The sequence below is a fragment of the Pelecanus crispus genome, chromosome 6 (genome assembly GCF_030463565.1).
Source record: "Pelecanus crispus isolate bPelCri1 chromosome 6, bPelCri1.pri, whole genome shotgun sequence".
Classification (NCBI taxonomy): domain Eukaryota; kingdom Metazoa; phylum Chordata; class Aves; order Pelecaniformes; family Pelecanidae; genus Pelecanus; species Pelecanus crispus.
In genome coordinates, this window is record NC_134648.1 from 9,167,865 (window position 1) to 9,190,820 (window position 22,956).

Consider the following 22,956-nt stretch of genomic DNA (forward strand, 5'->3'; position numbering starts at 1 on the left):
TAGATCATTTATAAAACATTTAAGACTACATTTTAATTGACAATGCCCTGATTAAATGAATGCCATGTAACTCGACCCTTTTGCTACATATATATGGAACAGAACAGATTCTGTGTTCCTAAATGTTATTGTCCAAATGTTATTCTTCCAATGCAACTTCAAATGTCTGAGTTTGTAAGACCTTGTATTACTTTTGCCTCCTGATTATACACATTAGATTGTACAGTGGAACAGTCCACAAAATAGGCAAGGGCCTTGAGCCTGCTGTGCTCTACAACACAGTAATAAAATGACATTTGATAAGCGGTACTTACACCATTTGGTCACTTTCCTAACAACCTGTCTGAGCACAGCAATACCTACCACTTGGTTCTCAAGTAAGACAAAACTGCTTAGAGGGGGGAAGTTACATTCTCACAATAGAACTGTTTTAGGAAAAATAAAAAAAATGGGAATTCTTCCATTTTTGGGGCAAAGCTGTAAAAGTGGCATGGACTATATCCTAAATGAATTCCGACAAGTTGCTCGGTGGCTGTATGTGCTGATTACTTTAGCTTCCATCAGACACAATGAGAGGAGATTCATGAAAAATTACAGTTTAGAAGCAGAAGACTATATGAAAAGTAAAGGACTGATAGAATGTGATTATTGATGAGCTCTGGCAAATGGAATGTAATCTAGTCTCAACAAAGGAGCATACTTTCGAATGCAATAAAAGTGGCGGCTAAGGTTCTCCGAAAAGACAATATCAGAATTTTGAATGGTTGGTTCCATTGAAGGTCCAGAACACTGCAAATTAAAAATAAATGAGAAAAAATTACTATTTCCAAGTACTTTTATCTGAAATACATTAATATTCAAATTATTTGCTAATAAATTAGAAAAGGTGTATTGTAAAGAACAACTAAAAAAGTGAGATCCTCCGAGGAACATGATACATTTAAAAGGTGAGGACAGTCTCCAGAGCACCTAACTCTGTTGCAGCTCCATTAATTGCTCAGGATTGGTCCTGAACAGCCCCTATGGGTTCATTTCAGCACCTAATCTGCAGGAAATTATTAGGAGCAGCACCTGAAGCTCTGCCAGCTTACCCCTTTCTTCAGCCTCTGTAAAAGAGAATCATCACAGAAGCTGCAAGAGCAACTCACAGTCAAAATCCACTATATCCAGCAGCAGTATCTGCTAGGTTTAGAAACAGGGAGGAGGGGGAGGCCACATAAAACACCCAGAAATCTACCCAGAGTTGGAAACAAGAGCATTTCCTATGGCACTGTTAGTGACTGCAGTCCTTCTAGAAGAACAGACTCTCTGCACAATGCTTAATTGTAGTTTCCATTTCCTTCAGTGATGCCTCAAGCAATACTTCAACAAAAAATGCAAATGCCTGAAGTAGAAATAACTTTCATAAAGGCTGGACCTACCTCCAAAAAAAAAGGCATTTACTAAACACACTTTGAAAAAGTTTAAAAAAAAATAAAAGAAGAAATCTGAAATATTGGCATTATCACATATAACAATTTCAGTAGTATAGTTTATTTTCTTTTAAATGTCATGAAAATGAAAAGTTACCACAACAATTCCTCCAAGGTACTCAAAGGCACAATGCGCTATGCAGCCATATTGCACAGTATACCCAAGAAATCGAAAGGTTTTTCCTAGGACATTGCGAAGCATGGTACAGTGTTACGTCGTTCAGATGGTTCTAGTCTATAGTAAAACAGAAGAATATCATTCATTTGATAACAAACAACCTAGCATTTACAAAACTCTTTTGTATCTAACAACGGATGAATTAAAAAAAATAAAAAGAGACAGTGAATAGCAACAACAAATAGAAGTATCTGAGAAAATGAATATAGTTTAAACTGAAATGCCATCAAGAAGTCTTTAGCTTACTATGCAGACACTTCCACATGTACAATCAATTGACTCCTCTTACCAGCTTATTAAGATTCAGTTGAGTAGGAGCTGAAACAAAAAAAAAAACCCTTTGCCAAACTACAGAAATTAATGGGAGAGAATGGTGTTGGTGCTCTCCGCTGACTGAGCTGGGCTTCTTTTACTTGAGACTGCAGACAGGCTTACCTGCCATGTGTCTAAATACCTGCAAGAGTTACGAGAACGCCCTCCTCTCCACCAGGCTTGGCTGAATGGAATCTGTAAAGCTGCAATCATACCTTTAACACAGGCTTTGATTTCCTGACTGGACCACATATTGTAACTCAGATGCAGTTATTTATTAAATAACACTCAACAGAGTTGTTTTAATCACATGAAGAGAGTGCATCACTGTTTTTCTTCAAGCACTAGTATTTAAAACTGAACACTCAACAGCAAAACAGAGAAGCATCAAACCATCTAAAGTGATCTGAAGATACTTCACAACTGAAATTGCATTCACAGAAAACTGAAGTAATCAAGTAGTCAACCAAAACTTTAAAAGCAACCTGACAATCAATCAAATGAAAATAGGCTTGAAGAACCAGACAAAATTAAGGCTTGCCTAAGTATTACTAGAAGAAGAATACACTTGTTGATAGGAATTCTGGAGGCTTTGCAAAGCTTTAGTTTGACTAGACTTTCATTACCAAAACACTTGCATATAAAAATAAGGCATTAGGTCCTTCTGTTCTCAGCTACAGTACAGTGGCATAAGTTCTGTAGCACCTAAAAGGACTCTCTAAATATATGATCCCCTCCCCAAAATATTTAAGTCAAACTCTGATGACTAACTGCAATTACTGCAACGTTAAACTGTTTCCTTACCCAAATTTTTAAGAGGGGTTTTTTTTAATATATATATATATTTCTATTTAAGGAATTGGAAAACACACATACTGAAGTAACTGAAGCAAGTCTTAAATTCTGCAAGAAACCTGTCCCCCTTAAACTCGGTATAAGCTTTATCATGAATTAAAACCACAGCAAGATCTCCCTCATTTAATAAGATGGGTCAATATAGCTTGCTAAACAAATACAGTAAGCTGGAAAAAAAAAACCCTGCTGCATGTACTACATGCCCTACTTCATTATTAAGTAAAGACCCCACCTTCTATATTTCATGACATTTTGCTATTTAAATGCAGGCATTTAAAAGTGCATAGCCTTACTTGCACAACTCTCTCTACAAGTTAATGGGAATTTTGCCTGAACAGAGTCAAAAGTGGCTTTTGTTGTTTGCATTTAGTATTTGTTTACAAGAAAATAAGATGACCATCCTTGGGGGAAAATGTTCTTTACCAAGCTCATTTCCTTGTTCCAAAAAAGATGTACTTGCTCCCTGCCCCCCGCAAAAGATCTCCAGAATAAATCCACTTAAACCAATATGTGATTCATCATCCCTAATATTAACTAATGAGTTTCACAGTAATGAACCAAAATACAACAGAAAACAGAAAGTCTGGAATTGTTTCATTAGCACATGCAGTGCCCAGCACGCTGCAGGACACCCGGTAGAAACTGAAACAGCTTCGCTGTAAGAGAAACGCGCTTTCAGCAGAATTTATTCTGGAGAGCCAGAAAAGTGGTTTGCTTTTCTAAACCCAGTACGTTATGAAAAGCATGGACCAACTCCTTGCTCTCAGGGCCAGAAACACTGTGAACCCAGAAATGTGATACGGGTGATAAAAGCAAGATAGAGTGACAGCAGATCAATTAGAGCTGCACAACTAGTGTGAATGAATGACCACAACTATCTTCTGTGAGAAGTACATCATCAATACTTCCGAATGGCACCTGCTAGAAAGGCAGCCTCGCATTGCTTCTCAGACAGAAAAATACTGCACAACCATCCTGTATTTCAGATCCATGCTATTCAGAAATGTTAGATTAATATATTAAGACAGTACAGAATTCAGGCACCTGTGGATATTACCGATAAAAAGGAATTGTATAAACACTACATTGACCAAAGCAGGGAGATATTGTTGATTGCACCAAACTGAATGGCAATGACAGACTCATTAAAAGAAAATGTAAACTTCTCATGCCAAAAGTTATCAGGCTATAACTAAAATAATTTTTTATTATGAAACTAAAAACAACTGCTGTACATCTCTGAAAATCAGTTTCAAACTGATTGCAGTTGATTTCCTGTTTGACTCCGGATGACATGTACTTCCCAATAGTTACACTGAACACATACATTTCTCTCTGATGTCTCTCAGTAACTCTGAATTAAGAGGGATAGATTTGTAAATTATTCAAGGAAACACAGGATTCAGAGTGAGCTTTACCTACTGCTAGAGCTGTCATGGTATAAAACTAATCACAATAGAACATGAGTGAAGAAGTCTCAAGTTTTGTTCCCAGTTCTCTTAAAATAAATTCTTAACCCCCGAGACATGGATTTCACTAGTCCCAGTTTATAAATGTAGCACAATGGGTTTGGTTTTGTTTTTTTTTTTAAGTACTCATGCTTATCAGATGTTCATGATAATGATGAAAAAATTCTTAGCTCTTACATAAGGCTTTTTATTACTACTCAAGAAAGTTCATTTCAAGTTAAGGCATATATCTAGTACCTAGATTATACACAGTTTGAACCTAACAAAATAACTTCAGAAGATTGGGGTTTTTGCTGTTAACATTAAGGTGCATCTTTAGACATCTAATGTTCATTCCATAGAATAACTACAATCCTGAAAGCTTCCATGTAGCTTTAAGTAACAACTTCTAGTTAATAAGTGAATGGTTGTAGTAAGAGTAAGCCCAGTCAAAAAAACCAACTCTAGTTTATTAAAAGAAATTCCACAGAATACTTATCTTACACTTGCTCTAGCATCAGTAAAATATAATTGTTTCCTCAGAAAACTATTTATCAGTACATTTTTAAACAATGCCATCTTGTTGATCACAAGAAGGTAAATGGCAGAACGTTTTTCCACATCACACAATTTATTTTAATACAAAGTGCTGTCAGCAGGCAACTCCACCAGATACAGCATAAGACCATTAAGCACAATAAAACAAATTATTTAAGTCACAGGCCCCTTGAAAACTTAATGGATCTGTTGTATAAACATCCTTATCGCAGAACTAACGGCATAAAACCTGCTGTAATTACTTCCAGGTACTACCTACTATCATATGGTAGGTAGCTGAAAATTTTATACTGAAATAGACATTGTTTTTATACCAAACAGACATTGATTAAAAAAGGTTACACGTGCATATTTATCATGTAGAATATAATTTGGTTAGTCTACAAGAACTGTATAGTTTATCCCCTGCAGCAAATAAAATGCAAAATGTAATTACTATTATCTTCTGTTCCCTCTTCCTTACATAGCCTATGCCTTCATCATTTGATTTTTTTTTGTTTGTTTGTTTATAAAATTAATCACAGCTAGCAGGGTGGAAATCACTTTGAGCCTCATGAATGACATCCAAGAGATGGGAAAGGATTAGTTCTCAGTTGCTGCCAGTTATAGCGCCAGGTGGCTTTTTCTGCAGTGAAGGTGTTACCGATAATCCCATTACATTGGTACTAAATCTTGCAGACATCAAAATTATCACCAAGGTTCCTTTTCATCCCATCCTTTCCAAATGACTGGAAGTCGCTTCACCTGAAAGAAGTCAAATCCACATGCAGCTGCTGTTTTAGCAGCGAGCGGACTCCCTGAGAATGCCAATCGTGATCCAATTTCGCTGTGCTGGTGGCCCCCTATTCCCTGTCCAATAATACATCTGTTAAAAAATCCTACAGCTACAAATCAAGTTTAATCCTACCAGGGACCTCATGTTGGTCTTGTCTTCCAAAAAGGCAGCAGGTTTTGCCATCTATCTCTGCTAGTGTCTGGGGAATACTCTTTAAATCCCAGCCCTACTTAGAAGAATAAGCTAAGGATCACAAAACATGACCTCAAAAACCCTGATATGACTATATTCTGACCCAGAGGCATTCATTCTAGGTGAAGATTAGAACTTTGCATAATAAGATTACACAGCAAGTGAATGATATCAAGGGACTATCCATATGCAGCCGCCTGGTTTTCTATAGACAGCCTGTGCTCTGCAATATGCAGTGCAGACGAAACAGAGCTTGGTCTTTCTAGCTGAAATAAAATAGATTCACATAAATTAGTTGGCCATTTCCAGATTCCTAAATCCCCTATTACATCTTTTATTGACAGCTCCTGTGAGGATAGCACAAATGGTATTCTCTTTGTATTCTTTGCTTCTGTAACAAACACGCTCTGAGGGAAACGTAGGTAGGTTGTCTAGAAATTAACATCTTGTTTGCTGTAATCTTGGATTACAATTAACTGTGTACATAATAAAATTAGGAAATCAATGAGCAGATTTATCATTTCCAGATAACCAATGGCACCGTGTAAGACAGTTTAACATATAGTGCCAAACATTTAAATACAGGAAAATCAAAGTCACAGCCAATCAAAATGTGCCTAAACAGATTATTGGACTTGACAGTAAATAGATTTTTCACTATAATAAAAAATTCCCAGTCACATTTGCTTTGCATAATGCTTCTTAATTCTGAAGTTTCACTGAGTATTTAGTGATAGTTTATCAATTTTTCCTTAGCTAACAGAAACTCCTTTCCTAACATTCTCCGCTTCTAACCAGACACCTTTCTTCACGCAAGGTAATCCCATAACTTGCACGATCTCTTTCCCAAAGAGTTACTCTGAGATTATTACTTTAAAAAATCCAAAACCGCAAAACAAAGAAAAAAAAAAAAAAACCCTGCACAGACTAGGCTATTTAAATGTTTGTTTCAGCTGTTATTTATATTGAACTATTCTTTTAAAACTTCTGCATGAAATTAATGTTACATGTGCTAGAACATGAAGGGTGTATATCATGTTTATTGGGAAAGATTCTTCCCCTATCAGATACACAAGTTAATAAAGATGTTTTAAATATTGTAATTATAATCTGAGGATTCTAAACATCTAAAGCAAAACAAAGAGCAATTTTCAAAAGGTCTTTCTGTGCAGGGCGTGAGGCAGAACATTTTTATTTCTAGCTGTTGGTTTTCTCTAGAAGAAACACTGGATTCAGTCTGGCAAATCTGAAAAAGCTTGGTGATACTGTGGAAGGTAAGATTATTTTTCACATTATCTCTACTAGGCACTGACAGTTTGTCTCCAACAAGTGTTTCCTCATCTACTGATCTCAAGCTGACAAGGAGCTCAATCCTGTAAACATAAATTCACATAATGCAATCCTCTGGTGTTAAACAACTAGAGACTACCTACATAAGAATGAACAATTTTTCAAAACAGATTTCAAGTAGTTCTCACTGGTTCTATTTACCTTTGGGAAGCAACTCCTAACAATCCCACAACCCTGTATAAAACGCTGTATTCATGGTCAGATGCATTCCAGGGCTTCTATCTTCCTCTGCAGCTCTATGCGCTCATCTTTGCTGAACAGCGACATCCAAATAGCTGAGCAAAGGCATGGTCGTACATGGCAAGTTTGTCCCTCTGAGGGATGCTGAAATATTCACTTAACAGTTTCCTCTAACACGGTCAAAGTTAGGACAAACGCCAAAGGCCTGACAGACAGCACAGCCACTGTCCTGGTGACTGAGAAAAATACACCGTATCTATGTGACAAGGGCCAAGTAACTATATTCTGAGCTATATGCGTTTATCTTAAATTTCAAAAAAATCACTTGACGTAGACATGTAAACATTTAAAATTAATTTTAATTAACTAAGACAAAGAGTTACAAGTCCAATTTTCACATCAGGCACTTAAAATCTACGACCCTACAGAAACTAACATTGTCCACGGCTCACGTCCCCTGCACTTCCCAGTGCTGACGCACCTTCTAGAAGTACACAGGTATTTTTGGAAATACTAGTCAAAGCAGTGAATAAAAGAGGCGTAAATAATTCCCCTATGCACTGACAAGTAAAAAGGCTGTTTACTTAAAATATTTGTCATTACGAAGAGCATTGTTTGCTGGTAAAAAAACAAAACCAACAAGAACACCACAAACAAAAAACCAAAAACCCCTCCACATAAAACAAACCAACCTATTTATGTACACCATCAGCAAGATTGTTTAGGATGAAATACAAGTGTCTTAATCTTATCCCCAGTGTCAGTCTCAGGTTAGAATGCCATCACTGAAGAGTACTCCACAGTGGTTTATGAAACTACACAATATAAGATCTTAACACAAATAGTAAATCAAAGCTGTTATTAAACATTTGAAAAATACAAAAGCAAAAAAAAACAAGAACAGTTTTAGCACTGTCACAAAATATAACAGCAGCAACACAGTTTTTCTGTATGTTCTTCATCAGTACTTCCCAGTTACAAGCATCATCTTCCAATGAAATCTCTTACACATACTCTGCATTAAAAATGTGTTAAAAAACAGGAGAAAGGAAACACAGACAAAAGCGAGCTCAGTATATACATTTTCAAGTTACCTGAACAGAAGAAAAATGCAAATCAAGTGCTTGCCACTGCTATTATTCTACAAAAATTTTGACAGCTTTCCGAAATTGTTTTTTTAGTTATTTCTGAGCTTTTATCTATAAAACACAAGTTCTGTAAAGTTCTTCCCCACTTACAGATACAAGTATTAAAAAAGTTCCAAACATCAATAGATGAGTGCAATGATATTCAGTCTAAGTTAATCCCCAGACATCCAAATCCATGAATAAAAATTCATCAGTTTTAAATACACTGAGCCTATTAAGCAAGAACAAAAGCATATGCACAAAAGAGCTTTTAATATATTTCAAAGCCCACAAGAGCCATGGTCTCATTAAAATTATAAATTACACAAACATGGAATAAAGATTCAAACTGCAGTGCAGCTAAGCAGATTACAGAAAACCCCACGTTCCATATGATAACACACCATGGCCCTCCCAGATGGGGGCTTGGAACAAAAAGGCCATCACTGCGGCTAGGGAAAACCTCCTTGTGATCTCTGGTTTCTGTTCAGCAGATGACAGCCAAATAATATGTTGATTATTCTGTTTGTGCTGCTAAGCTTGTAAGATGGAATAAAAGCGGTATGATCTATTGTGAACTCAATGCTAATGTGTTGCTCCACTCATAAATAATATACTGAATTTATTCTGAAACTATCTTTTTATCTGAGTTCCAGGTTTTAAATGCATGAACTAAAATAAAAAGCCAGCATAAACTATTATTTAATTTGATGGTTTAAAGTAAAAGATACAGCTGACACAATAATAAGTGAGAAAACTGACTACTTAGTGAATCAAATAAGTAGAGGTGCCTTTCTCAAAATTAGCAAATTATATGCTGAGGTGGAGAGCACCTGCAAGATGCTGAGCGCACTCCAGCCCCACAAACTGCATTACCACTGATACCAAACAGATTTCCAAAAAGGTCCTGTAAGGGCTTATTTTACCACAGATAGCCACCTCAAATCCAAATTTCAAATGAAGTCACAAGTACTTGTAGAACAGAAAGAGTACAGAAACAATCATTGTATACCTTCACTAATATCACATCTCCCTGACTGAATTGCTTTCCTAAAAACTGTTGAAGTTTTTAATAAGTAATCAGATTTTATTTCATCTAAGTATACTAATTTGGCTCACCCTTTCATAATACGCTGCCTTTTTAAAAGGAAAAACAGTGACTGGTCATACAGCTCCTTTCAGAAATATTGTGTACATGCTAAAAAGACTGATGATCTTCCAACAATTTAATGTTTGTGAATTTTAGGTCTTTTATGCCAGGAATGTTAAAAATTCTATAAAAAAAAAAATCATTGCGGCTTGGCAATAACATGAGAACATCAAGACCAAACACTGCTTTGTACTTCTTGGACCAATGGAAGCACAGTTGATAAAAAGAAATGGTGGAAACATGCAGCTCCAAGAGTGTGCAACAGCTTTCTGAGAGACATAAAAATGTATTTAAAGGAAGCTCAATTACCTTTCTGCCTTTGCTAGGGACACAGAGACAGCTCTAACTCACAGAAGTAATGAAAATATGGAAACTGAAGAGATATTAGCAAGTATTGACTAAAAATTCAGATAAATTACTCCCTCCAGAATGAGTCCCTCATTGTAATGAAATAATGCATATGTATTATTTTCATATAAAACCAAAATAGGACCTTGAAACAATTAGCGAAGCTCACATTTACACTAGCAACCACAACCTTAAGTCTGTCCCATTTACAATACAGTATTGCAAGTTATTCTGCAGTTACCAGTTACAGTATTGTTATTTCTGCGACCTTGATATTTGTTTCCCTCAATCTGCTTCAGTTTCTACAACTAGAAATTATTATATACAACTAGAAATTATAAATTATATTATTTTATAATCTATTTATATTATATTAATTTATTTTTATTCATCTTACATACGTAATCTCATGCAAAATAGTACCTGGGGGGAAAAAAAACGGTAGCAGCCATGCAACTCAAGCACCTTCTTATGATACATTTATATTTCTATAACCAAAGCTTTTTTCATAGTTATCAAATTCATATAATAAAAAGGTTTCAATAATAAAACAAACTTTTCCAGCTACCACCAGAGCACCAATATCTAAGCTAGCAAAAGCTAACTTCAGTCAACAAACTTCAATGCATTACTGAGTAGATAACTTGGCTTGAGTAGTAACACTGAAGCACGGGGGAGCTGGCTTGCTTAGGTAGCCCTATGCCTAGATGCATGCTCCTGAAATGGGATTTCAGCAAGTAACAGCAGTTTTGGCACAGAATTGGCAGGCTTAGTATAGGAGATGGAAGAAGCTGAACCCATTGAGATAAAGAACAATGGAAGTTTGCTAAAATACCGCTTGGCTACAAAAAAGACAGATATTCAATGTCTTCTGCCTTTTTTCATCACATTATTATTCCAATTTGGAACAACATAAGTTTTCTTAAGTGGCCAGTAGTAGATGTGGCTTTTTATGTTTAAAGTGAGTTTTACTAGATTGCTTGCTTGTGTTTTACCTAACTTTATAATTCACACTGAAAACTCTGAATTTTAATTCTTGCCTACTTAAAGTCCAAAATGCCTCTTTTCTTCATCTACTTCTCAATGACCTAATTCATTTACCATTCTGATCAAGTTCTTACAACAGCCATGTCTTTTGAAAAAGACGACTTCTGTCCCTGTGCTCAGAAAAGGTGGAGTTACACAGCTCTACAGAATTATTTACAGCAGCACATCTTGGTTCATCCCCCGCTCTATGGATGGCCATGATGCTGCAAAACTAGATGGAAGTCCATCGAATACATCTGAATGTTCCTATGACTCTGCAGTATCTTGTCCTCAGCGAAACCTGGGGTTTTACACTTTTGTGAAGCCGCTGACCAATGTCACTCCTTGGGAAAGCCAGACCTAGCGCCATCCTGAGCTGGGTCAGTAACTGCATCCCTGCTCACAGTACTATATAAATGACTACGTCTAGCTCCTTGTAACACACCTATATGCATTTCAGTTCAACCACTGCTCTTTTGCATGTCTTTATCAGACATGCAAAGATTGAGCAGTTCATAAATCTAAGACTGAATGGGCAATAAGAGGGGGGAAACTGCTTGTTACAGGATACTGCACTACCTGAACTTACTTCCACACTGGCAGTGGCTGAATAACCAAGCTAGCACTAACCTACCTGTCTGGAATATCTACAGAAGTCACAATGATCAGAATACATCGTTGGCCAGTACACTGGAAAGGTGAGGTTGTAAGTTTGTGGGACTCACCAAGAAGTTACATCCTTACATGTAAGCACATTGGCAAAGATTCCTATCTTTGCTATCATCAAGGTTTTGAGATTTATTTTCAGTTAACTCAGTTCATCATTCTATCCCAAAGTAGGAACTTTCTGAATCTCGCCTAGCATGCCTGTCATTATGTCAACAGATGCCAGAGCCAGTTGTTGAAAGTTAATCTGAAAACCAGTGTCAGCAATATAGATTCTACACCTCAGCACCGTAGTCAGAAGTTACCTGTATGCATAAGAATAGTTAACAATAGCATTTCCTTTATACAAGAGGTGAGGTCACACAGGTGGGGCTGTGCAACTAGAAGACTTATGACCCAGATTTTGTTTAAATTCAGAAACTACTGCAGAAGTATTGTTGTTGAAACAGTATTGTTTGGTTTTGGCTAACATTAGAAGAGAGGCAAAATTCTCCGTTACGAAAAGTCCTTAAAAATATTCCAGCAAGCAGAGATGAGCTACAGTTTTAAAAGAATTCTGAAGGTGATCAGTTTTCTTGCTATGGGCAGGCCTCAAATGCTTTGCCAAATCATTTCACAGATTTCAGGTCTCACAATATTGCAGAGATGAAGCTAAATCCAAAAAGAGCACCTTCTATAAAATCCCACAATGTAGGTGAGGAGCAGACATTGCCTGTATTCCTGCACCTGCAGATACTGTAGATTCGTAATAGAAATAACATTTGGAATTGGTTATTTGGAATAATGCCTTTGAAGACTACAAGCACTAAAAACTTAGCAGAAAACATAACACCTTTTTGAAATCCAAAATGTGCCAATTCATAACTTTTGTAATACCAGCATATAAGGAAAAGATGCTATAGCGGCTATAATTTCAATTATACATATATTTTTACAGATATGCAGTGAATCTTAGGCTCTAAAAGCACATGTAATGTAAGTTATTTTGTACTTTTGTATAAACTGCACTAATATAAATTACATTTTAAAAGTCACAGCTATTAAACCTTTCCTTTCCATAATTTCACAATTACCTACATTATTTACCTGGCTTTAGAAATGCCTATTTAGTGAAATATGGGCAGATACAATTGGAAGACAAAAACAAAGATTCAAAATATCAAAGCATTTAAATTATGTTTTTTTCCAGTGGAAACACGAAGTTTACTCTTCATCTCTTCCACTGCAAGTTTCAGTAATACCATACTGTACATTTTTATAATCTGAAATTACAGAAACATTAAATAACTTTTTTATGATTTATTAAACCACTGTCTTCAGCACATACCACTTTAACTCATGTCTCCTAATTTATTTGCTTCTATTTTAAAAGAGCTGTTTAAATTTGACACAGTTTCGAATTTTTATCGCTGCTGGTCAGTATACCCACAGGGATGCAATTAGGTAACATCCAAAGGCTTTCTGAAGGAAATCATATCATGTTTTATATAATATCATACAACTGGTATGTCTTAAATCCTCCCACTAATCCTCGCGTTTTCCACGGACTGATTGGATAAGTACTCTTTAAGCTTTTTCGTACTGAAAAAAAACCCCAGGTCTTTCGGTGTCAGAACTTCCAGGATTAAACATTCTTTCCAGTTGTTGGCTCCTGGCCTGAAGATCCCGCACTTTCAAACTTATCCCATTCTAGCTAGTTCAAAGATCAGGAAAATGAAGCCATCTTCTTTGCAGCCATAATCCATGACCCATGCTGTTAGATACTTAAGAACACCTCAAAAGCAAACTACCTTGTTTCAGCTCCCAGCAGGAGCTCAGCAGGGCACTGGATCACATGACTGCCAGCCCTACCTAGTCAGGTGACTCGAGCTAATCTGATTTGGTGACTATAAAACTTTAATCAGTACAGTCTAATACATCACATTCCAGAACTGATGAGGGAAGCAGCTTGGCGATGTAACAGCAAATGCTAATAAGATTATGAATTAGAACTGCCACTAGGATACAGTTTTCTAGTTCTCTATCCCATACATAAACCCAACAGAAAAATATCACTGAAAACTGATTAGGCAGACATACAGTCTTGAAACAAAATGCACTGATGTGTTTTATTCCAAAATGGATAGCATTTTGCTCATTGCCACGGAATGACAAGAGCATACACTGAATCTTAGAAGGCGCAATTAAATCACAGCAAAAACATTAATTTGAAATCAAGGAAAATAAAAACACTGTCTTGTTGAGAAACCCTGCTCAAATACAGCCTCAGCTTGCGTTAACCGAAGGTCCAAAGAGTTTACATCTGCAACCCATGTAAGCTGCGTGCAGTAAGCAAAGAAAAGAAGCAATGACAGCCACAACAGGTGTGTTTCCTCTTATCAAGCACAAAATATCTAAAGCACACTTAAAGAAGTCCTGCTATGTTGGGGACACTAGGATATTCACCAAATCCGCAGGGTACAGCTTTTGAAGAGAAATGACAAACATACTTGCAGATCAAATTCCAAGCATACCTTTTCCCAAATGTTTCAATTGCTCTCTCACTCACTCATTGTGTCCCCTCCATTTTTTCCTTAGGGAATTCTCACCCCAAATCCTCTTAATCCATCTTAAAATCTGCATTTGGCACAGGCAAGTAGTTGAATTGGATCAGCAAGTTTACAAGAAATGGAAAATAGAGGGCTTGATTTCTTCATACTAGAGTTAGGATTTGCAGTTAAAGTTGGCATAAACATTTGACCAGGTCTACATGACAATATGCAAACAGTGAGAAAGAAAAGTTGATTATTCTACAGTTTAAGACATCCCGATCTAGACACAAAGGTTTAAACTTCTCCATTTTACAATGACCTGAGTATGACCGTAACCAGTTGCCATAGCTCAGCTGACACAAAACAACTTGCTAAGACACTTCGTGATCACTTGCAATCATCTCCATGTTCTTTAGCTTCTCTGCATTTCAGTTCCATCCCTAGAGCAGGAATAGTAGGACTTATCTACCTCTTAATGTGTATTTGAGGATGAGGGGGGTTTATACAGTAATAGAGAACTACAATTCCTGTGGTCCTGCTTTCTGTCAGACAGCCCCTAGTGGGATCTTTTACAATGGCTGGAAATTCATCTTTTGCAAAGTGGACATGTGAACACAAGCAAACCTTTTGTATCATTCAAAAAGAGAGTGAAAAAGCTATTATTATTCCTGAAAATGAAACACAGTTGACTTAAAAATGACAAAAATTCTGTAAAATTAGTTTCTTCTCTACTTGTCTGAAATGAGTCACAGGTAAAGTCAAATGTTGTAGGTGCTGTTGTCATAAGCACATACTCCCTTGTAAAGCTTTATTGTATTAAGTAGTTAATTTTTTAAAAAAAAAAATTATATCTTTGAAAAATAGCTTATTTCCAGCTGCTTTCTAAATGAGTAGGACTTTAACTGTACCCATCATCTTAAAATGTGACAGAGGAAAAATGAACATCGCAAACAGAACTACTGCAATACTTTTTAATGTAAATTCTTACACTGAAAAACTATTTCTACTTCGTATTTTTTGTAATATCTCAAACAGTCTCTTCTAAGTTACAATGTAAAAGAGAGTTTGTATTTCAAAGGATATCAACTCACAGAATTTACAACAGGAATATCACTTTATTTAAAAATACACAAAATTCCAAAATAGCTGCGAGGTTCACAGGGTGAGGTGAATTAACAGTTCACAGTCAGCAAGAGGTGGAAGGTTCAACTGCCCCCTCCCCACTGCATGTATATGTCCTTTTCCTTATTGCATCAACTCAGCAACATAACACAAAATTAACCTATTAAGAAAGTGGATAGGTAGCTCCAAGTCAGATTAGCGAGCTGAATCAGCTCAAGAAAGGACTGACAGGGTTTGTTGGGCTGAATCACTGGAAGCAGAAGAGGAAAAGGAAACAATACTTCATCTTTTAGCAATGCTGAACTACTAGATCAGCTCAGGAGACATTGAGATTTCCAGTAAACTTGCACTTCATGCAAGAAATTCTAAAAATGGTAGGACCACAGCACAAATATTTCCAATTGCAAAATGCTTTAAGAATCCAGGCTCCAAAATGAAAGAGAAAAGAAGAATTATTTAACCTTTAGTTTTAGTTGCCCTGTAGGAAAATGAGGTAAGAAAAAGGGAAAAAAAAAGTATAAAAGCTACCTGTGAGAAGTACTAATGAGAAATGGACAATCAAGAGAGAGGGCTCAGACCTACATGTATATTTACACATATTCTGTAGAGTTAATGCAGCCTATATTAGTACATTTCACTTAAAACAAGCAAAGAAATACTTTGTCTAATTGAAGTAACAAAAGGAAGTGTACTCCTTAGAATGGTGGGGGGAAATCACTGAGACAGAGTACATGTAGGATAGCATTTGATTCTTTTTCTGATAGGTAAGTAGTGACTTAACCCTCTTTGGGTTAAAAGCATTCTATAAAAAAGTTCACTACAGATATACTGCAATTTTTAACAGTGTTACACATATCTGCAAGCACTCATATCCGAAATATTTAGATATGTGGACTCCAGAATGACAATACAGTAAGAAATGGAAATGCTGATGTGATGCTTTAAAAGTGGAGAGCTCTGTAAGTTTGAGCCTCCTCACTCAATTACACCGAATTTACACCAGAGAATCCCCTGCCAATAATGGATTCTTGAACTCTTTTAAAAGAATTGTGATTTACACTTTATGCCTTTATTTTGTTAAAGCCTCTCCTATTCCAGATATTCACAAATCACTAGTCAGACCCTACAGAAATTACATTTAATAGCTATATTTCTTGCCATGTTTTTAAATGTGTCCTTTGATTTTTCTCTAAAGACAAATACTTCTAATGTACACTGGAAAATAATCTACATTTGAAATTAAATATTTATTATTCAATATTTCACAGTTTGGCTTAATGCCAGCCCCTTGATACTCATGATAAAGATCTTAAACTGTTCACTCCTTAACATGTAAAGAAGCTTGGTCAGCAGCAAAATGAATGCAATTTCACCAGCGAGGAAGACGTAATACTGAAACTTCATGCTCCTGAGCTTGACTTTGATATGAAGGAAAAACTCTGAGGTTCAAGATTGTTACCCTATTGTTGCTCTTTCTTGCTGTTCATATTTGAGGGTTTTTTTTCCCCTCAATTAAAAAAGAGGAAATTAAAAATCAATTAAAACAAACACAGGTGTTCAAAACCCATGGTTTATAGCAATAACAAAAATAATTTATTGAAATTAAAGATGGAGAGTTGGAAATTATAACATTAGAGCCTCATTAGTACATCCTGCTATGTGCAAAAGTCTTCAAGCAGCTTTTGATGCATCTGAAACACCAATAGATTAAAAACAAATACTTGTGACAGTGGGTCTTCTACATGCTCATAGGGATTTCTCTTAAATTCAGAGCACTATAACATGAAGTGTTGATTTACAAAGCAAGCATATTAAAATTTCTCATTAAGATAAAAAGCATTTTAATGTCTTTTTATAAAAAGAGAACAGAAAAGGAAATATCAAGTTCACATATTTCACCAGTTTTTATAGACACTCAATTTAGGGCAGTTGTTTGCTGCCATGTGGAAGACCACAGGGTACTGTCCATACATTTCTAACAAGGAGTAAAGGACATGCTTATCTTCCAAAATACACAAAATAACTTTCTATGATGTTAGTAACCGATTCAGCAATAAATGCTAATGAAGCACAGAAATTACATTTCTCACGTAAAGTAACTTTTTCTTCTATAGCTCTTGGCTTATGGGATGGTCCAGAGCCATCATATCGATGCAAGATCTTGCTTCCAAATAAGAGGTCTTAAGTCATATATTTATTACAGATCCGCGGTTATTTACAAACAAGAGAGGGACTCCAAGCATACATAGATACTATGTTACATACAGTTACTTGAACACCGTTAGAAAAAAAGGGCGTTTTACAAATACTTTTTACTTCCTATTCACGTCCAGGCTCGCACACAAGAAAAGCTTGTTTCCAAGGGGGTGCCGCCGACGGCGCGGCACAGAGACCGCCGAGATAACCAGGGCTGCACAGGCCGGGCGAGCCTCTCCCTTCACGACTCGCCGTACTTCAACCCTTACTGACACCCTGGGGCATCCCAACCCCCTCAAGAGGGGAAAGCGGGGTTTTCCCCTCCGCAGCACGGCCGGCGAGGCCGACTCACCGGCACCGCGCTACCCACGCCGGCCCCGCGCCAGTGCGGGACAAGGCCCAGCCACCGCCTCCCGCCACCGGCCTCCTCAGCCCCGGCCAGCGGCCCCGAGCTCGGCCGGAGCTCCGTGACCCCAACCGAAGCGGCACCCCGCGCCCGCCAGCCCGGCCCCGCCACACTCACCTGCCTGCTCGCTACCGGGCGCCCCAGCCCTTCCCCCGCCCCTTTAGCCCGCGACGTGCAAACAACGCGGCTTCCCATTGGATAGCGCGCTTCCCAAGCCGCTCTCCCATTGGTGGAGAGGAAAAGGCTTGATTCTTCCCGGCGTCCCCTCGCTCCTGTCAACCCACGGGCAGCCGAGATGGCGGCGGCGGGCGGCGGGGCGGCGCGGGGCCGCGGGGCCACCAGCTTCCAGCGAAAGGCTGCGGCCGGCAGCCGCCTGGCCGCGGTCGCGGGCACTCGGCCTTCCGTTCGCCACGGGCAGCTGCTGCTCTCCAGCGGGCTCCCCTCCCTGGACTGTGTGCTAGGTTGGTGGGGAGCGGGACCTGGGTGCTGCCCCCCCCCGCCCGGCGCCCTCTCCTTTTCCAGGCCCTGCCTGTCATTTACCTGCCGTGATCCCGCAGCTGCTCCCGCAGGCTGTTCCTCCCTCCCCACACTTCCCGGGATTGGGGGGAGGATGGGGCGGGGGGGAAGAGGAAGGGGCAAAGCAGGATCCGTTTCCCGCCTTGAGCCCCCCCAGCCCCCGTGTGAGGAGGAGGGAGGTGGCACAGGCAGGTGCGCCTGCTTTGCAGCCTGCTTGCGGAGAAGATTGCCATTTACTGTTCGTTTGAATCCGTTTAAGCAACCTTTCTAGAGTGGAAAGGTACTCTGTAAATTTACTTAGTAACACATTCCTGTCATAGTTCAAACTGTCACAGTAAAGGGTCTGAAGTTTTCGGTTTTGAAAAACGTTTGCTGAATTAACTCGTAGTTGAATGTGATGTAGTTCTGGTTCTTCAAGTATGGCAGTTTTTAGGATGCTTTTGACCATAAGCCTGAACTCTCAGTGGGGCTTTTCTGTCTTGCTCGCCACTGCTACATCATTATAAATGCCCCTTTAGATAAGTTACGCTGGTGTGATGCTGTTCTTCCTGCCTGTGAATCTGCTTTTGCCTGCTGTCAGTGTTCAAGACGCTAGGTAGTTCCTTGGACTGATCCGTTGTGACCGTTGCTATGTTAGACTCTGTGGCATGAACTAGTACCGTTTACTTGGACTGGGAACTGATTCAGTTCATGGGTATAAACAGCATGTTTTATCTGTATGCATTAGGGCTGCATGATCGTTTTACCAACTACCGATACAGTTGCAGTACATCTTCAGTGCACATAGATGGGACTACTTTTAGGTGAGGAAGGCTTGAGTTTACCTTTGCTCAGTCATCCCTGGAGGAGTACATGGAATATAGGAATATACCATTTTTATTTCTAAGACTATTCTATATGAATAATGATAAATATAAAAGCTGTATCCATTCTGTAAAAAAGTTTTTGCAGCCTGTGTATCTTAAGGAGAATCACACTTCTGTGTCTTTTGTGTGTGTGTGTGTGTGTGTCTGTCTGTCTGCCTGCCTGTTTGGTAGGGAACATCTGCATTTCCATCAGAGATTGGCATGCTTGTGGAGAAAGCTCTTTCTCCTTATAAGAGAAGTATTTCATTAAGTGAGTGTAAGTTGTGAAACCCTTTGGTTGCATAAACGTAAGATTTGCATTAAATATTCCAGTTGTTGTTCGTATTGCCCTTTATAAACAGTGGATTTTGCACAGCATGGGTCAGAAGATGTAGATAGCTCCCATGGTAGCAATCCCCTAAATGTCCAGGCATTTGCTAACATAATTAGTGTTTTGTTATGGAAACTGGTGAGACTTCTTCCAGAAGCCTAGGATGGATCCTTTCTAAAATACCCTTTCCTTGTCTTTTAAATATTCAGTAATTTCCTGACCTTAACAAGTTTTACACTTGAACATCAAGAAAGTTTGTCAACCCTAGGAGCAGCAACTTTTGAAAATATTTTTATAATGTTTTTTGGTTTGTGGCATCTTTGAATAACTGGGAAACCCTATATTCCTGTGTTAAAATTTTTGGTGACCTCCTAGCCTGGTTTTCACTGATTTCTGGAGGCTGAGTGGGTAGGCCAGGAAAGACTCATGCGAAACATGCGGTACTATAGTAAAATTTCCATTGATACTAGATATTAGGCATTGTTGGAGATAGACCGCCCAGCTAGGTGGACCTGTATGGAATCATTGATTTTATTTTGGAGGCTGGGGAGGGACCTCAGGAATTCATCTACTGCAACCTTAGAGCAGGCTCAGCACTGAATTCAGCGTTGGTTGTTCAGGGCTTTGTCCAGTTGAGTCCTGAAAATCTGCAATGGCAGAGATTTCACAGCCTCTCTGGACAGCCCAGTCCAATGCTTAATTATCTTTCTAGGGAATTTTCTTTTTCCTTATATCCACTTGGAACTTTTCTTGTTTCAGTTTATGCCTGTTGTTTCTTGCTCTCCCATTGCGCACCTCGGCAAAGAGCTCAGCTGTCTCCTCAGTAGCTTCTCTTAGGTACTGGCAGGCTGCTCTTAGGTATTCCTCTCTTCTCCAGGTTAAACAAGCCCAGTTACTTCAGCCGCTCCTCTTGGGTCATTTGCCCTATCTCAGTGCCCCTCCACTGGGCTCACCTAAGTTTTTCTTTACTTCTTTCTTGTACTGAGGGGCCCAAAACCGGACGTTGTATTCCAGATGTGATCTAATGAGTGCTGAGTAAAGGGGAGTAGTCACATCCCTTGACCAACTGACTGAGCTTCTGTTGATGCAGCCCACTATGTTCGTGACTATAGAAGTATTGTACTTGGTCTCCTTTGTGCCCTTTTTGGGGGTGTGTGGAAGAGCTTCATAAATGTCTTGCAGAATGCTGTTTGTGTGTTTCTTAAAGAATGCTGTTACTTTTTTCCTTTCATCTTGCCCACTAGCAGTTAAATAATTGACTGCAAAAAATACTTAATTTTATTGTCACCAGGGACTGAGGACAAACCTTTTCATATAAATTGCCGATGGAAGTTACTATAAACTGGTTTAGTCTTGTATTTTTCATAGACATATTTTTTAACAGTCACCAGGCATAGTCTTCCAGCTCTCATGCTTTGGGCTTGGTTTTGAGTTTGCCTTGTCCAGAAGGTGCAACCCAAATACAGTATTATTTGCCAGACATGAAGATATAGCTTATGAATAACTGTGAGTAAGGGAAAGCATGGTTATCAGGTCTAATTAGCAACTCTTGAAGAGAGGAAGAGGCAGAGGATACATGGAGGAATTTCTTTTACCCTACAGCTACTGGCTGTTTTGTTACATTATTGTTGATAGCTAGCTCTTCCTTAATAAATGCATTTCCTTTCAAAAAGAAGTGGTAGATAAGTGCTGGATTTCAAATGCCATGTTACCATTAAGGTGCTTCTTACATCTCCAGGCTTTATATTGAAGTTTACTTTCAAGGTTTGTAGACCATATATGCCTGATTGGTGCCAAAGCAGTTCTCTGTAATGAGCTGTAACTGTTGCGTAATATAACCATCACATGCTTGGTATTGAATGTTTTGTTTCCAGCTGCTTGAAAAAGGTCACAGATATGTTTTGAAAGCAATTGGGACACTTCTCACATTGCAAAGTTTGTTGTGTTTCTGTCCCTAACGTCTTAAATCTCATTGCTGTAGGTAGTAATGTGGAAAGTTACAAGTCTTGCTTAGTTCTTTACATGTAGTACTGTCTTAGATACTGGCAAAGAAAAATTAAAATACCAAAATAAAAAAGAATTATAAGTTCACAGCAGTTTTCTTAGGAAACTTGAAGATTTTACCTCTTCCATTTGATTCTGTCAACATTCCTGATGCTTTTTCCTGTCGTCTGTTTTTTGCTTAATTTACTATTATTGTTGCTCATTGTAATATGAATGTGTAACCATGGTGACTGCAATAGTTTTACATTCCATCTAATAGAATGCACTTGTTCAAACTGTTCACTATATCTGTTAAGGTAAAGCAAATCCTCTGACCTAAGTTTGCCTTTAGCAACCAGGGTATATGCACGTGTGTTACAACTCTGGCTTGTAGAAAGGGGCAGTACAATTGATGATTTGAAAATATAGCTTGTGAGAATTTTGACTGTGCTGACATACTATTTGACGAACAAAATCTGTCGCACAAGCAATTTAAAAACAGAAGGGACACTGCTTCTGTGGTGGCTACAAGTGAGCTTTTTATAACCAAGATTTTAAGTCCTTATCGCCATGAGGCAATACATGGCTTATGGCTGTTTTCATAGTACATCTTTTGGGTTCATTTGCATTTATCTCCTGAACAAATAAAATGAAACAAAAATTGGTGGATTAGAACGTGGGGATTTCATGAATGATTCTAACTTTCCAATAAACAGTACTTATAGTTGGGTTTTTTTTAAATACCTAGGAAATGCTTGATTACTTGATAAGCTTGCTGTAAATATTGAGGCATTTGTACATCTTGACTCAGGAGCATAGCTTAAAAAAATCTGTGATGTGTTGAACTGCAGCTATGAAATTAGTAGCTGACTAAACATTTGCATTGTGATGTACTGCTCAAATTGTGGTACATGATGACATGATGACAATGTGATTCTGTTGTGCTTTTAATTCAGGTGTTATTATGCAACAATATTAGCACTTTTTGGCCTATGGGAGAGAAATTTGCTTTTTCTCTTCCTTCTGGGTATATGTCAACATTACAGGTGCTACAAACATTCGTAGTCCCACCAGCAGAGCTAAAGATTAAGAAGTTGATCCAATCCCTATTGGAATCAATTTCAAGTGACGTTTAATGAGCTCTTAAATTGATAGACTGAATTATCCTCTTCACTAGAGTCCATCTACGCAGTCCAGACTGACTTCTTTTATCAAGAGCTTTGGATATTGTGCTGATGTGATTCAGTTTGCTCCTAACTTGCTTTTAAAGCAGTAGGTAATTGCAGAAGACATACTGCAGTTTCCTTCATGCAAAACACCACAGTAGGCTAGTTACATATGGCCATCTGAACACTTCTAGGAATTTTGAGCTTTCCTGTCACAGTCTTA

At 38.2% G+C, this 22,956-nt stretch overlaps 2 protein-coding genes across 2 annotated transcripts in view; one reads left to right on the top strand and one right to left on the bottom strand.

The window, feature by feature from the left end:
* The window catches only part of IMMP1L (inner mitochondrial membrane peptidase subunit 1), a 37,376-nt gene extending 19,341 nt beyond the window's left edge, over window positions 1-18,035 (bottom strand). The window contains exons 1-3 of the mRNA XM_075712974.1: window positions 18,010-18,035; window positions 1,570-1,707; window positions 701-789 (exon numbers count right to left, since the gene is read on the bottom strand). Coding sequence (XP_075569089.1) covers window positions 701-789; window positions 1,570-1,674 — 194 coding nt within the window. The 5' untranslated portion in view covers window positions 1,675-1,707; window positions 18,010-18,035. The remainder of the gene's footprint in view (window positions 1-700; window positions 790-1,569; window positions 1,708-18,009) is intronic.
* A 152-nt stretch (window positions 18,036-18,187) lies between these two features.
* The window catches only part of ELP4 (elongator acetyltransferase complex subunit 4), a 157,131-nt gene continuing 152,362 nt past the window's right edge, over window positions 18,188-22,956 (top strand). The window contains exon 1 of the mRNA XM_075712906.1: window positions 18,188-18,353. Coding sequence (XP_075569021.1) covers window positions 18,188-18,353 — 166 coding nt within the window. The remainder of the gene's footprint in view (window positions 18,354-22,956) is intronic.